This window comes from Heptranchias perlo, chromosome 7, assembly GCF_035084215.1.
Source record: "Heptranchias perlo isolate sHepPer1 chromosome 7, sHepPer1.hap1, whole genome shotgun sequence".
In the NCBI taxonomy this organism is placed as follows: domain Eukaryota; kingdom Metazoa; phylum Chordata; class Chondrichthyes; order Hexanchiformes; family Hexanchidae; genus Heptranchias; species Heptranchias perlo.
The window spans coordinates 73,909,426-73,925,213 of NC_090331.1; the positions used below are offsets into that span (position 1 = coordinate 73,909,426).

At 43.7% G+C, this 15,788-nt stretch overlaps 1 protein-coding gene across 1 annotated transcript in view; it reads left to right on the top strand.

Moving 5' to 3' along the window:
- Positions 1–15,788, top strand: part of LOC137323875 (protein unc-80 homolog) — a 254,762-nt gene that overhangs the window by 22,677 nt on the left and 216,297 nt on the right. The window contains exons 6-7 of the mRNA XM_067987905.1: positions 1,556–1,620; positions 2,904–3,034. Coding sequence (XP_067844006.1) covers positions 1,556–1,620; positions 2,904–3,034 — 196 coding nt within the window. The remainder of the gene's footprint in view (positions 1–1,555; positions 1,621–2,903; positions 3,035–15,788) is intronic.

The window sequence follows — 15,788 nt, forward strand, 5'->3', positions numbered from 1 at the left end:
TTATGGTGCAACTTCAAGGCCTTTTTAAAAACAAAAGTACTAGTATCTGCTGTTTGTGATATCTTTACCATAGAATGAAACAGCACAGAAAGAGGCCATTCGGCCCATCGTGCCTGTGCCAGCTCTTTCGTAGAGCTATCCAATTAGTCCCACTACCCTGCTCTTTCTCCATAGCCCTGTAAATGTTTTCCCTTCAAGTATTTATCCAATTCCCTTTTGAAAGTTATTATTGAATCTGCTTCCACCACCCTTTCAGACAGCGCATTCCAGATCATAACAACTCGCTGTGTAAAAAATGTTTTCCCCATGTTGTCTCTGCTTCTATTGCCAATCACCTTAAATCTGTGTCTTCTGGTTACTGACCCGTTTGCCACTTGAAACTGTTTCTCCTTATTTACTCTATCAAAACCGTTCATGATTTTGACCTCCTCTGTCAAATCTCCTCTTAACCTTCTCTGCTCTAAGGAGAACCCAAGCTTCTCCAGTCTCTCCACATAACTGAAGACCTTTATCCCAGGTACCAGTCCAGTAAATCTCTTCCGTACCCTCTCTAAGGCCTGAACATCCTTCCTAAAATGTGGTGCCCTATAATTGCACAGTTTGATATTTCCCTCACATCCTACCTTATATTTTCAGCTATGGATGCAATTTAGACCCATGGTGATGAGTTTTAGAGTCAAATAGAAATGTGCTGTTTGCACTCAGTTTTCCAAGGCTAACATATTTGCATAGTTTCAGGTGCAAAATTGGACAGCTGGTGGGAAATGAAAATTTTGTGTGAGTTGAAATTTAAATGGGAAGGTTTCAATTGAAGGGGAGTGTCAGAATAGGGGGACAAAGATTCTGAAAGCTTTGGAAAGGTTTAGGAGGCAGATTTTGGCACAGTTGAAGGGAGAAGACAAAAATGGAGGGAAAGAAATCCCAAGGTGCAGTCACAAGTCTGCAAGCAAGTGATGGGGCAGCCAGTACCTGATCCCTGTTTAATAGCTGCTGAAGTAGAGGTGATGCTGTTTGAGAGCTTGTGAGGGAGGTGGCCCTGTGTGATACACCATGATTCTATCAGCATTGCAAGGAGGTGTTGCCAAACTTCAGCTTAAAAAAAAAATGAACAAATTGGCATAAAGGTTGATGCGGTCTCAAGTACCAGCAGAAAAAAAACACACAACCTTTTAATTAGTATAAAGGGCCAAAAATGACTGAAATGTTGCACATTCAACGTATTTACCTGTGGATTTTACATCGGCTATTGTTGCAACTGATTTCCTAGCAATGCTAGATGCTCGTTTTAAAGGAATGTCCGAACTTCAGAAAATTGTGTGCTGGAAGCCCGACCCCAAATCAGTATTTTAAATGAAGCATCCATCTGTTTGAGGTGGAAATTGCTACCACACTAGACCTCACCCACAAGTGAAGTAAAATGGCCAGAGTTCGAGTACGACAGAATTCCTGCCCAATGCCCACTGCCACCTGCCCAATTTACACTGCGACAATGGGCAGCCAACAGTGGAAAATCTAAACTCTTGTCTGCTGGTGACTTATGACTTTTTCTTTTTAGCTAAGAGAACTTCACCCTTAAACAACAGAGGAACACCTTGTGATTCTGATAAAGCTGGAACAACAGTGAGTATTTAGTTATCTAACTAATTTCTGTACACTTTTTTCAATATTTATAATCACATAGGAACAGAAGTAGGCCATTCAGCCCCTTGAGCCAGTTCTGCCATTCAATTAGATCACAGCTAATCTGTATCTTAAATCCATTTACATGCCTTGGTTCAATATCGCTTAATAACCTTACCTAACCAAAATCTATCAATCTCAGTTTTGAAATTTTCAATTGACCCCCCAGCCTCAACAGCTTTTTGGGGGAGAGAGTTCCAGATTTCCACTACGCTCTGTGTGAAGAAATGCATCCTCACATCACCCCCGAACAGCATAGCTCTAATTTCAAGGTTATGCTTCATTGTTCTGCATTCCCCACCATCACTATCCTTGAAATCATGCCGTGCAATATTAGCATATGAAAACAACGTCTCGTGTGAAATTCTTTTGCTGTTTTAGTGTAGGCATTGATATTCACAGAGAGCTATATATTTCAGACATGTTCAGTGAATGATTATTTCAGTGATTATTATTTAAAAATCTTATGAAGTGACTGGCTACCCATTAGAATTAAGGGCAAAACAAGGATCCTAATGTATTTAATTGTGTATCCTATAGTTTTCTGGATAATTTATTAATCTGCTTGACTATGATGCATTACTACATAAGCTGTGTCACAGCGCTGAAACGGGAGAAACCCTGAGGAAATTCACCCCATTTGATATTTTTATTTATCCTTGATATCAACAATGGGCTGTAGAAAGGTTATAAAGACTTGATAGATGGCACTTCAGCTTGAGTAGAATGAGTGTGGAACACATTCTTGATGGCTACACCATATAGGATTCCTTTGGGAAAAACAAAGTGAATCACTGGCAGGATGCGTTCATTACTGGAAGTAGTTCCCCATCACAGAGTTCTGTACCAATATTTTTTGTGGAAGGGAAAAGTACAATACACTAAGGGGTGCTCTCAAACACCTTGCTTCAACTCAGCACCCCCTCAACAGCACGACTCAGTTCAAGAAATCAATATAAATCTGAAAACCCATATCTTACTAATTCTGCACAATGTGTTGGAGCTCCGGTACCCTGTGCCATTGTACTTTTTAAAAATTGTTTGTAGTTCATACATTTCACTTTTGGCTGGCTATATAAGTGCAAATTATTCATTATCGTTTATTGTTATTGTGAGATATCTTGAAAATAAGAATTCCATCTAATCTCATTACTTTGAATTGGAGTGTGAAAATGCCAGCAGATTCATCCAAAAGTTAATTCATTTACTGTAATGATTCAAAGGGTTTCCAGGTGGTTTGTGAAACTGTTCAGCTAGACTCTCTACCTCCAGAAATCAGAATGCAGAGCTGCCATCAAAAAAATTCATTTGAAGCAGCAGGTGCCTCCCAGGACAAAGGAACCTCTAACTCCAGGTATTGCTGCTTTTCTATTTAATGTTAGTAAGTCAGTGTATTGTCTTTTCTTGTGAAAACTAGTTGATGTCCTATGGCATTGCTCACAGGATAAATAGTAAAGGTTTAGTACTCGGAGTTGAAGCAACTTTTACTGCACTGTTTCTGTTGACCCCCGTTCTCCATTGGCTCACGTTGTGCCTGGCCACACTGCCAAGTTACGAGGCCTGGTGTCCCTCTCATCTGTGTGACATTAATAGGAATGTTGAACTACGATGTTTAGGTCGATCACATGTTTTGAAACATGTTGCATCTCTGTACTTCTAGCTGTGCCATTAATAAATTGTCCAAGAGCTCAGCTCCTACCTCTGCTGATGAATATACAATTGGTATTCTAAGTTACGGTCTTGGTTACTCCCCCTGTCACTCAACAGTATGTAGCTGGGCAACTGTGATGGTGGAACGACATGGTCTTCTGGCAGACCTTGATCTGGTGCAGCAGCCTGGAATGCTAGTTCAGGTGTAGTCTGTATTGGCAATTTGTTTTCTGACCTTTCAAGCCTGATTTTGTCCTTTCTACTTTCCCCTATGGTCCCATGACTTGCAACTGGCTTCTGAACCTGCCCGCCTCCTATACACAATGAAGCCATATTTATTTCGCTCTCACTTCACTTTCACCTTTCCCTTTTCCTCCATTTTTTTTTCTTGCAGTTTTAATTTTCTGTTTCTTGCTATTTTACAATTGCAAATCTGGAGTAAAGACGATAATTTTGGCAACATCTAACAAACAACCATTTCCATTGAAGTTAAAATTGCTCCAGCTCAAGCATTGCTAAATAAATGTTTCCAATGAACTAGCACAGTGAATGTGACCATGGTGCATTTTTCCTCTTCGGCTTCCTCGACGTCTCTGCAGTCGTTGACACAGTAGACCAAAACATCCTCCTCCAACATCTTTCCTCTGCTGTCCAACTCAGTGGGATTACCCTCACTTGGTTCCACTCTTACCTATTAGATCATACACATCATTGTCCTTTTGGCGACCTCAATCGCCATCTATGCACGTCCATTCATCTAGTGCTGTAGGAATTTGTCCCACTACAAATGAACTCTGCACTCTTTGCTCCCTCAAGTCCAAGGTGTGCAGACTTGAATGCATCCGATGCACAACTGGTTTAGCCTCCGTCACCAGATCTGGCTGGACCATATGAATCATTAATCGGGCCTCACTGTCCTTTGCCCACAGCTAACCCCTTGGCTTCTTTTCTCCACTACCAGCCATCTCCCGAAACTCCTGCCCCCTCCAACAACAAGTGCAAGGAACTCATAGAAACATAGAAAATAGGAGCAGGCGTAGGCCGTTTGGCCCTTCATGCCTGCTTCGCCATTCAGTATGATCATGGCTGATCCTCTATCTCAATACCATATTTCCGGTCTCTCCCCATACCCCTTGATGCCTTTTGTGTCTAGAAATCTATCTAGCTCCATCTTAAATATATTCAGTGACGTGGCCTCCACAGCCTTCTGTGGTAGAGAATTCCACAGGTTCACCACCCTCTTGAGTGAAGAAATTTCCCCTCACCTCAGTCCTAAATGTCTTACCCCGTATCCTGAGACTGCGACCCTCATTCTAGAAACCCAGCCAGGGGAAACATCCTCCCTGCATCCAGTCTGCCTAGCCCTGTCGGAATTTTATACATTTCAATGAGATCCCCTCTCATTCTTCTAAACTCAAGAGAATACAGGCCTAGTCGACCCAATCTCTCCTCATACGACAGTCCTGCCATCCCAGGAATCAGTCTGGTGAACCTTTGCTGCACTCCCTCTATGGCAAGTATATCCTTTCATAGGTAAGGAGACCAAAACTGCACACAATACTCCAGGTGTGGTCTCACCAAGGCCCTGTATAACTGCAGTAAGACATCCTTGCTCCAAACTCAAATCCTCTTGCAATGAAGGCCAACATGCCATTTGCCTTCCTAACTGCTTGCTGCACCTGCATGTTTGCTTTCAGTGACTGGTGTACAAGGACACCCAGGTCCCTTTGTACATCAACATTTCCCAATCTATCACCATTGAAATAATACTCTGCCTTTCTGTTTTTCCTTCCGAAGTGGATAACTTCACATTTATCCACGTTATACTGCATCTGCCATGTATTTGCTCACTCACTCAACTTGTCCAAATTGCCTTGAAGCCTCTTTGCATCCTCCTCACAACTCACGATCCCACCTAGTTTTGTATCATCGGCAAACTTGGAAATATGACAGTTGGTACCCTCATCCAAATCATTGATATATATTGTGAATAGCTGGGGCCCAAGCGCTGATCCCTGTGGTACCCCACTTGTCACCGCCTGCCACCCCGAAAAAGACCCATTTACTCCTACTCGCTGTTTCCTGTCTGTTAACCAATTTTCAATCCATGCCAGTATATTCCCCCCCCAATCCCATGTGCTTTAATTTTGCACACTAACCTCTTATGTGGGACTTTATCAAAGGCCTTCTGAAAATCCAAATACATCATATCCACTGGTTCTCCCTTATCTATTCTACTGGTTACATCCTCAAAAAACTCCAGTAGATTTGTCAAACATGATTTCCCTTTCATAAATCTATGTTGACTTTGTCTAATCCCATTGATATTTTCTAAGTGTCCTGTTATCACATTCTTTATAATAGACTCAAGCGTTTTCCCTACTATTGATGTTAGGCTAACTGGTCTGTAGTTCCCTGTTTTCTCCCTCCTTTTTTAAAAAGTGGGGTTACATTTGCCACCCGCCAATCTGCAGGAACTGTTCCATAATCGATAGAATTTTGGAAGATGACAACCAATGCACCCACTATTTGTATGGCTACTTCTTTTAGTACTCTGGGATGCAGATTATCAGGCCCTGGGGATTAATTGGCTTTCAGTCCCATTAATTTCTCCAGCACAATTTTTTTACAAATACTAATTTCCTTTAATTCTTCCTTCTCACTAGACCCTTGGTTGCCTAGAATTTCTGTGAAGTTATTTGTGTCCTTTTCTGTGAAGACAGAAGCAAAGTAATTTGTTTAGTTGCTCTACCATTTCCTTGTTCCCCATTATAAATTCTCCCATTTCTGACTGTAAGGGATTTGCATTTGTCTTTACTAATCTTTTTCTTTTTACATACTTGTAGAAGCTTTTACAGTTTGCTTTTATGTTCCTTGCAAGTTTACTCATACTCTCTTTTTTCCCTCTTAACCAATCTCTTGGTCCTTTTTTGCTGAATTCTAAACTGCTCCCAATCCTCAGGCCTGCTACTTTTTCTGGCAACGTTATATGACTCCTCTTTAGATCTAATACTACTCTTAATTTCTTTTGTTAGCCATGGTTGGGCCGCTTTTCCTTTTGTGTTTTTGTGCCAGAAAGGAATATACAACTGTTGCAATTCATGCATTCGTTCCTTAAATATTAGCCATTGCATATCCACCGTTATGCCTTTTAATGAAGCTCCCCAATCTATCATGGCCAACTCACTCCTCATACCTTCATAGTTTCCTTTGTTTAGATTTAGGATCCTAGTTTCCGATTGGACTACTTCACCTTCCATCTTAATGAAGAATTCTATCATGTTAAGGTCACCCTTCCCTAAAGGACCCCGCACAACAAGATTATTAATTAGCCCCTTCTCATTGCACAATACCCAATCTAGGATAGCCTGTTCCCTATTTGGTTCCTCAACATACTGGTCTAAAAATCCATCTCTTACACACTCCAGGAATTCATCTTCCACAGTATTATTGCTAATTTGGTTTGGCCAGTCTATATGTAGATTGAAGTCATCCATGATTACTATAGTACCCTTGTTACATGCATCTCCAATTTCCTGTTTGATGCCGTCCCCGACATTACCACTACTGTTTGGAGGCCTATAGACAACTCCCACCAGTGTTTTCTGTCCTTTGGTGCTTCTCAATTCCACCCAGACTGATTCTACATCTTGATTTTCTGAGCCATTATCCTTTCTCACTGTTGCTCTGATCTCATCCTTTACTAACAATGCCACCCCACCTCCTTTTCCTTTTTGCCTGTCCTTCCTAAATATCGAATACCCTTGGATATTTAGCTCCCAGCCTTGGTCACCCTGCAGCAATGTCTCCCTAATCGCAATTATATCGTATCCGTTTACATCTATTTGCGCTGTTAATTCGTCTACCTTATTACGAATACTTTGTGCATTCAAATACAGTGCCTTTAGATTTGTCTTTTTAACATTTTTAGACATCTTAACATTTTTTTGTGCTATGGCCCTATTTGTCTTATTGCCATTTTTTCTTACCCGAACCCTATTTGTTAGTGCACTCTTTTTTGTTTGTATGCTCTGTCCCTTCCTGACACAATCTGGTTATCCTTACCCCAATCACTTTCCTGCACTGCTTCCTTGTCTTTTCTCTTTAGCATTCTAGATTTCTCCCCACTGGGACCCCCCCCCCTCTTATTTCGTTTAAAGCCGCATCTACCTCCCTAGTTATTCGATTTGCTAGAACTCTGGTTCTAGCACGGTTCAGGTATAGTCCGTCCCAACGGAACGGCGCTCTCTTTCCCCAGTACTGATGCCAGTGCCCCATGAATCGAAACCCTCTTCTCCCACACCAATCTTTGAACCATGCATTCATCTCCCTGATCCTATTGCCCGTATGCTAATTTGCTCGTGGCTCAGGTGATAATCCAGAGATTATTACCTTTGTGGTTCTGCTTTTCAATTTAGTCCCTAGCTGCTCAAACTCTCTCAGCAGAATCTTTTTCTTAGTCCTACCTATGTCGTTGATTCCTACGTGGACCACGACAACTGGATCCTCCCCCTCCCACTCCAAGTTCTTCTCCAGCCCGGAGGAGATGGCCTTAACCCTGGCACCGGGTAGGCAACGTAGCCTTTGGGACTCATGCTCCTGGCTGCAGAGAACAGTGACTAAACTGTTGCTTACTACAACCACCTTACTATTTACTCCCCCCACTTGAATGGCTTCCAGTACCACGGTGCTGGAGTCAGTTTGCTCATCCTCCCCGCAGTCCCCGCACTTGTCCACAAGGGCTGCAAGAACCTCGAATCTATTGGACAAGTGCAGAACTCATGGACTTCTTTGTCACTATCATTGATATCATCCATTCAGCTGCTTCTCCTGGTTCCCCCTTCCCCTTGCTCAGCCAATCAACCTCCCTGCAGGCTCCCTCCTGCCCTCGTCCTAATCTCTCTCTAGTTTCTCTCCTTTTTCCCCTCATATCCCCTTGAATCTCATCATGCCATGAGACCCACCTTCTGCTCTCTTCACCCATTCCCAATAAACTGCTGACCATCCAACTTCTCTTCCTGGCCCCATGTTAGCTGGCATTGTAAATGGTTCCCTCTCCTCAGATACTGTCCTCCTTCCTTTTAAAACCTCTGTCATCATCCCCTCCTCAAAAAAACATTTCATCCTTGCAAACTACCACCCTTTACTTTCCCAAGTTCTTAAATGTGTTGTAACCTCCCAAATCTGTACCCATCTTTCTTGCAACTCCATGTTTGAATCTCTCCAATCAGGTTTCTGTCCCTGCCACAGCACTCATATAGTCCAAACCAGTCACAAATTACATCTTCTGTGACTGTGACCATGGAGCATTATCCCTTCTCTTCTTCCTCGACCTCTCCGCAGTTTTTGACACGTTGGACCAAACCATCCTCCTCCAACGTCTTTCCTCTTTTGTCCAACTTAGTGGGATTGCCCTCGTTTGGTTCCACTCTTACCTATTAGATCATAGCCAGAGCATCTCCAGCAATAACTTTTCGTCCCCCCCCCCCACCACATTTTACCTTTGGAGTCCCCTAAGGATCTGTCTTTGGCCCCATCCTCTTCCTCATCCATATGCTGTTCTCTTGGTGCTGTCATCCACCGATATTGGGTCAGCTTTCACATGTACACTAACGACACCCAGCTCTACCTGTCCACCACCTCTCTTGAACACTCCACTACCTCTGTGTTGTCACACTGCTTGTCCAATATCCAGTCATGGATGAGCCACAATTTCCTCCAGTTAAACCTTGGAAGTTCGAAGCCATTGTCTTTGCCCCCGCCACAAAATCCATACCCTCACCTCTGATTCTATCCTCTTCCCTAGACATTGTCTCTGACTGAACCAGACAGTTTGTAATCTCGGTGTCCTATTCAATCTCGAACTGAGCTTCTGACCCATAATATCACTCGCCTCTGTCCCTGCCACATCCTATCTGCCGCTGAAACCATCATCTATGCCTTTGTCACCTCCATGCTTGACTTTACTAACGTTCTCCTGGCTGGTGTCCCATCCCTACCCTCTTCAGCTCATCGAAAACTCTGGTGTCCATATCCTATCCGCACCAGGTTCCGCTCACCTGTCACCCTTGTCCTTGCTGACCTACATTGGCTCCCGGTCCCCCACCTCCAATTAAAAATTCACAACCTTGTGTTTAAATCCCTTCATACCCTTGCTCGTCCCTATCTCTGTAACCGCCTCTAATCCTACAACCCCCCTCACCGCTGAACTTTCTTCTACTGACTCAGGCCTTTTGTGCAACCCCCCTCCTTTGCCTCACCGTTGATGGTCATGCCTTCAGCCATGTAGGCACCATGCTCTTAAATTCCCTCCTTAATTTTCTCTTTTTCCTCCTCCCTCTCTTCCAAGATGCTCACCTCTGACCATGCTTCTCGTCATTCCTCCTTTGGCTCGGTGTCCATTTTTATGGGACGTATTCTAATCTGCACTCAGAGCACTGAATCATTAGTAAAATAATTGGACTTCAGAAAATCTCCCAAGTTTCACCCCAGATGCTGGCAGTGCAAGATTTGCATGCAGTCTTTGGGATGCATCACCATTACTCCTGTTTGGAAAATTGTCTCTCTGGTTACATTTCTGAATAGTGCTTCACATTCTAATGCAAAATCTATATGACATTTTACTCCATAGCTTTGACTGAACAAGGTGAATAAATATACAATAGAATTCAGTTTACTGAGTGAAAGTATCAACCAGGAATTGATTTTTGTTGGAAAGGGTTCTAAACAGGGTAAGAGACTTAATCCACAAATTAGGGCATTTTGTGAACCTGTTTCATAAGTGCCAAATGTGTGTGGGGAAATTTTCAGTTGTAATTTAACAACCTTTCTATCCTTGCTAAGCTTCATGTTAAATATGATTGCAATGCCATAGAATCATGGAATGGTTACAGCACAGAAGGAGGCCATTCGGCCCATCGAGCCTGTGCCAGCTCTTTGTAAGAGCAATCCAGTTAGTCCCATTCCCCCGCTCTTTCCCCATAGCCCTGCAAATTTTTTCCCTTCAAGTATTTATCCAATTACTTTTTAAAAGCCACAATTGAATCTGCTTCCGCCATCCTTTCAGGCAGCGCATTCCAGATCATACCTACTCGCTGTGTTAAAATTTTTTCCCTCATGTCACCTTTGGTTCTTTTGACAATCACCTTAAATCCGTGTCCTCTGGTTCTGGACCCTACCGCCAGTTGGAACCGTTCCTCCTTATTTACTTTATCTGAACTCTTCATGGTTTTGACTACTTCTATCAAATCTCCTTTTAACCTTCTATGCTCTAAGGAGAGCAACCCCAGCTTCTCTGGTTTATCCACGTAATTGAAGTCCCTCATCCCTGGAACCATTCCAGTAAATCTTTTCTGCACCCTTGCTAAGGCCTCCACATCCTTCCCAAAATGCAGTACCAAAACTGGACACAATATTCCAATTGTAGCCGAAACAGTGTTTTATTCTTCCTTGCTTTTGTACTCTATGCCTCTATTTATAAAGCCCAGGATCCCATATGCTTTTTTTAACTGCTTTCTCAACCTGTCCTGCCACCTTCAAAGATTTGTGCATCTATATCCTCAGGTCTCTCTGTTCTTGCACCCCCTTTAAAATTGTACCATGTAATTTATATTGCTCCTCCTCGTTCTTCCTGCCAAAATATATCACATTGCACTTTTCTACGTTTAATTTCATCTGCCATGTGCCTGCCCATATTCCATGGGCTTCAATTTTGCTGACAAGCCTATTATGTGGCTCTTTATCAAAGGCCTTTTGAAAGTCCATATACACAACATCAACCGCATTGCCCTTATCAACCCTCTCTGTTACCTCATCAAAAAACTCAAATCAAGTTAGTTAAACACGATTTGCCTTTAACAAATCCTTGCTGGCTTTCCTTTTATTAATTCACACTTGTTCAAGTGACTATTAATTTTGTCCCGGATTATCATTTCTAAAAGCTTCCCAACTGGCAAGGGTAAACTGACTGGCTTGTAGTTGCCGGGTTTATCGTTACACCCTTTTTCGAACATGGGTGTAACATTTGCATTTCTCCAGTCCTCTGGCACCACCCCCATATCTAATGTGCAGAGACAAAGACTAATAATAATTATAAAACTGGTGATGATACAATATAAATTTAAAATTATATTATATTATGTGTAAGAAAGAAAATCGTATAATGTGCTCTGAGAAGGAGCTGATAATTATGGCAACCGTGATAGCCTGGCAATAATTATGTGAATTCAGTAATAAATTATATGTAAAGGTGCAGTGACTGCAAGCTGAATCTGACTTTCTTTCTTTAGTTGCCATGGTTTCTGTGGTGAGCCAGTCGGATCCTTGAGTGTATGCCTTACCAAATACTGTATAGCAGGGAGCTGCAATTTCTTTGTAAATCCATCCTTGGCAGCAGAATCATTTATTATCCTGACAGCCATTGCCAAAAAAACTAAAATGGAAGGCAGGCCTTCTTGTAATGAGGTCGTTTTTATAATTAATACTAATAATGTGATCAATTTCACATTGTTGAAGGTTATAAGGATAAATATGGACATAAATGATCAAATACTCTTGATGAAGCAATGGAAATGTCATTTTGTGAAACACAAATTTTCGTTTTTTCTCATTCATTCATGGGATGTGGGCGCCGCTGGCGAGGCCGGCATTTATTGCCCATCCCTAATTGCCCTTGAGAAGGTGGTGGTGAGCCGCCGCTTTGAACCGCTGCAGTCCGTATGGTGAAGGTTTTCCCAATGTGCTGTTAGGAAGGGAGATCCAGGATTTTGACCCAGCGACGATGAAGGAACGGCAATATATTTCCAAGTCGGAATGGTGTGTGACTTGAAGGGGAACGTGCAGGTGGTGGTGTTCCCATGTACCAGCTGCTCTTGTCCTTCTAGGTGGTAGAGGGTTTGGGAGGTGGTAGAGGGTTTGGGAGGTGCTGTCAAAGAAGCCTTGGCGAATTGCTGCAGTGCATCCTGTGGATGGTACACACTGCAGCCACAGAGCGCCGGTGGTGAAGGGAGTGAATGTTTAGGGTGGTGGATGGGATGCCAATCAAGTGAGCTGCTTTGTCCTGCATGGTGTCGAGCTTCTTGAGTGTTGTTGGAGCTGCACTCATCCAGGCAAGTGGAGAGTATTCCATCACACTCCTGACTTGTGCCTTGTAGATGGTGGAAAGGCTTCGGGGAGTCAGGAGGTGAGTCACTCGCCGCAGAATACCCAGCCTCTGACCTGCTCTTGTAGCCACAGTATTTATATGGCTGGTCCAGTTAAGTTTCTAGTCAATGGTGACCCTCAGGATGTTGATGGTGGGGGATTCGGGGATGGTAATGCCGTTGAATGTCAAGGGGAGGTGGTTAGACACTCTCTTGTTGGAGATGGTCATTGCCTGGCACTTATCTGGCGCGAATGTTACTTGCCACTTATCAGCCCAAGCTTGGATGTTGTCCAGGTCTTGCTGCATGCGGACTCGGACTGTTTCATTATTTGAGAGGTTGTGAATGGAACTGAACACTGTGCAATCCTCAGCGAACATCCCCATTTCTGACCTTATGATGGAGGGAAGGTCATTGATGAAGCAGCTGAAGATGGTTGGGCCTGGGACACTGCCCTGATGAACTCCTGCAGCAATGCCCTGGGGCTGAGATGATTGGCCTCCAACAACCACTACCATCTTCCTTTGTGCTAGGTATGACTCCAGCCACTGGAGAGTTTTCCCCCTGATTCCCATTGACTTCAATTTTACTAGGGCTCCTTGGTGCCACACTCGGTCAAATGCTGCCTTGATATCAAGGGCAGTCACTCTCACCTCACCTCTGGAATTCAGCTCTTTTGTCCATGTTTGGACCAAGGCTGTAATGAGGTCTGGAGCCGAGTGGTCTTGGTGGAACCCAAACTGAGCATTGGTGATCAGGTTATTGGTGAGTAAGTGCCGCTTGATAGCACTGTCGACGACACCTTCCATCAATTTGCTGATGATTGAGAGTAGACTGATGGGGCAGTAATTGGCCGGATTGGATTTGTCCTGCTTTTTGTGGACAGGACATACCTGGGCAATTTTCCACATTGTCGGGTAGATGCCAGTGTTGTAGCTGTACTGGAACAGCTTGGCTAGAGGCGCAGCTAGTTCTGGAGCACAAGTCTTCAGCACTACAGCCGGGATGTTGTCGGGGCCCATAGCCTTTGCTGTATCCAGTGCACTCAGCTTTTTCTTGATATCACATGGAGTGAATCGAATTGGCTGAAGACTGGCTTCTGTGATGGTGGGGATATCGGGAGGAGGCCGAGATGGATCATCCACTCGGCACTTCTGGCTGAAGATGGTTGCAAATGCTTCAGCCCTGTCTTTTGCACTCACGTGCTGGATTCCGCCATCATTGAGGATGGGGATGTTTACAGAGCCTCCTCCTCCCATTAGTTGTTTAATTGACCACCACCATTCACGACTGGATGTGGCAGGACTGCAGAGCTTTGATCTGATCTGTTGGTTGTGGAATCGCTTAGCTCTATCTATAGCATGTTGCTTCCACTGTTTAGCATGCATGTAGTCCTGAGTTGTAGCTTCACCAGGTTGGCACCTCATTTTTTGGCCCTTGTTGTCCATTGTGCTGGTCCTGATGCTGCTTCTGGCATGCTCTTCTACACTCCTCATTGAACCAGGGTTGATTCCCTGGCTTGTTGGTAATGGTAGAGTGAGGAATATGCCGGGCCATGAGGTTACAGATTGTGCTGGAATACAATTCTGCTGCTGCTGATGGCCCACAGCACGTCATGGATGCCAAGTTTTGAGCTGCTAGATCTGTTCTGAATCTATCCCATTTAGCACGGTAGTAGTGCCACACAACACGTTGGATGGTATCCTCAGTGCGAAGATGGGCCTTTGTCTCCACGAGGACTGTGCGGTGGTCACTCCTACCAATACTGTCATGGACAGATGCATTTGCGACAGGTAGATTGGTGAGGACGAGGTCAAGTAAGTTTTTCCCTCATGTTGGTTCGCTCACTACCTGCCGCAGGTCCAGTCTGGCAGCAGTGTCCCTCAGGACTCGGCCAGCTCGGTCAGTAGTGGTGCTACTGAGCCACTCTTGGTGATGGACATTGAAGTCCCCCACCCAGAGTACATTCTGTGCCCTTGCTACCCTCAGTGCTTCCTCCAATTGGTGTTCAACATGGAAGAGGACTGATTTATTAGCTGAGGGAGGGCGGTAGGTGGTAATCAGCAGGAGGTTTCCTTGCCCATGTTTGACCTGATGCCATGAGACTTCATGGGGTCCAGAGTCGATGTTGAGGACTCCCAGGGCCACTCCCTCCAGACTGAATATCACTGTACCGCCACCCCTGGTGGGTCTGTCCTGCCGGTGGGACAGGACATACCCAGGGATGGTGATGGAAGAGTCTGGGACGTTGGCTGAAAAGTATGATTCTGTGAGCATGGCTATGTCAGGCTGTTGCTTGACTAGTCTGTGGGACAGCTCTCCCAATTTTGGCACAAGTCCCCAGATGTGAGTGAGGAGGACTTTGCAGGGTTGACTGGGCTTGGTTTGCCTTTGTCGTGTCCGGTGCCTAGTGGTCCGATGCCGGGTGGCCCGTCCGGTTTTATTCTTCTTATGACTTTTTTTTAGTGAGATTTTACAACTGAGTGGCTTGCTAGGCCATTTCAGAGGGCGATTAAGAATCAACCACATTGCTGTAGGTCTGGAGTCACATATAGGCCAGACCAGGTGAATGAACAATGTAGGTTGCAGTGTTTTATTAATATTTTGCAATTTTCCTTGCTTTACCTTTAGAAAACAGGCAGAAATTTCACTGTTTTGCCTTAGAAATTTTACCTGTAGTATTCTTGGTAAATTAAGTAAGCTGAGGAGTTCACAGCAATGCAAATTCTATATGATTTGTTGGAATGAGCATGTTCAATAGGCCAAATAGCCTATTCTTTTATTTATTTTTGCTCATTGTGACAAGCGATGTCAGAACTGATAAACATTTCCATTTAAGGCAGCCAAAGTAAGTATCCAGTACTCCTGGAGTAAAACTCTCTCAACTGTGCGTCAACAATATGCTTTGAAGCCAATATTAGAAGAGCACACCATAGTGCGGCACTGTAAACCTATTTTTAAGTTTCCACCAAGCATCCTTATTGCCACTCTCAGTGATATTGCTAATTTATATTGAGTTATGGTCCTTCATGATGTGAGTTTGTAACCACTAGAAACTGCATAGAGACTGTCCATCAATTCATTTTAATCAGACAGGGAAAGGAGATTTTCTTCCCATCTGTCTGGTTGTTTTTTTTTACTCAGATTCCAGAGCTGAAAGAACAATCTGGTTTTGTTCCATATTTTCTTATGTCTTTATTATTGTTTGATAAGTTTTCAGTGAATTCATCACAATTGTTAATCACAACAACTTCATCACACATAGACCTCACTTTGTGTATTGGCCCTTGTTGTCCATTGTGACATCCACTGCTTCCA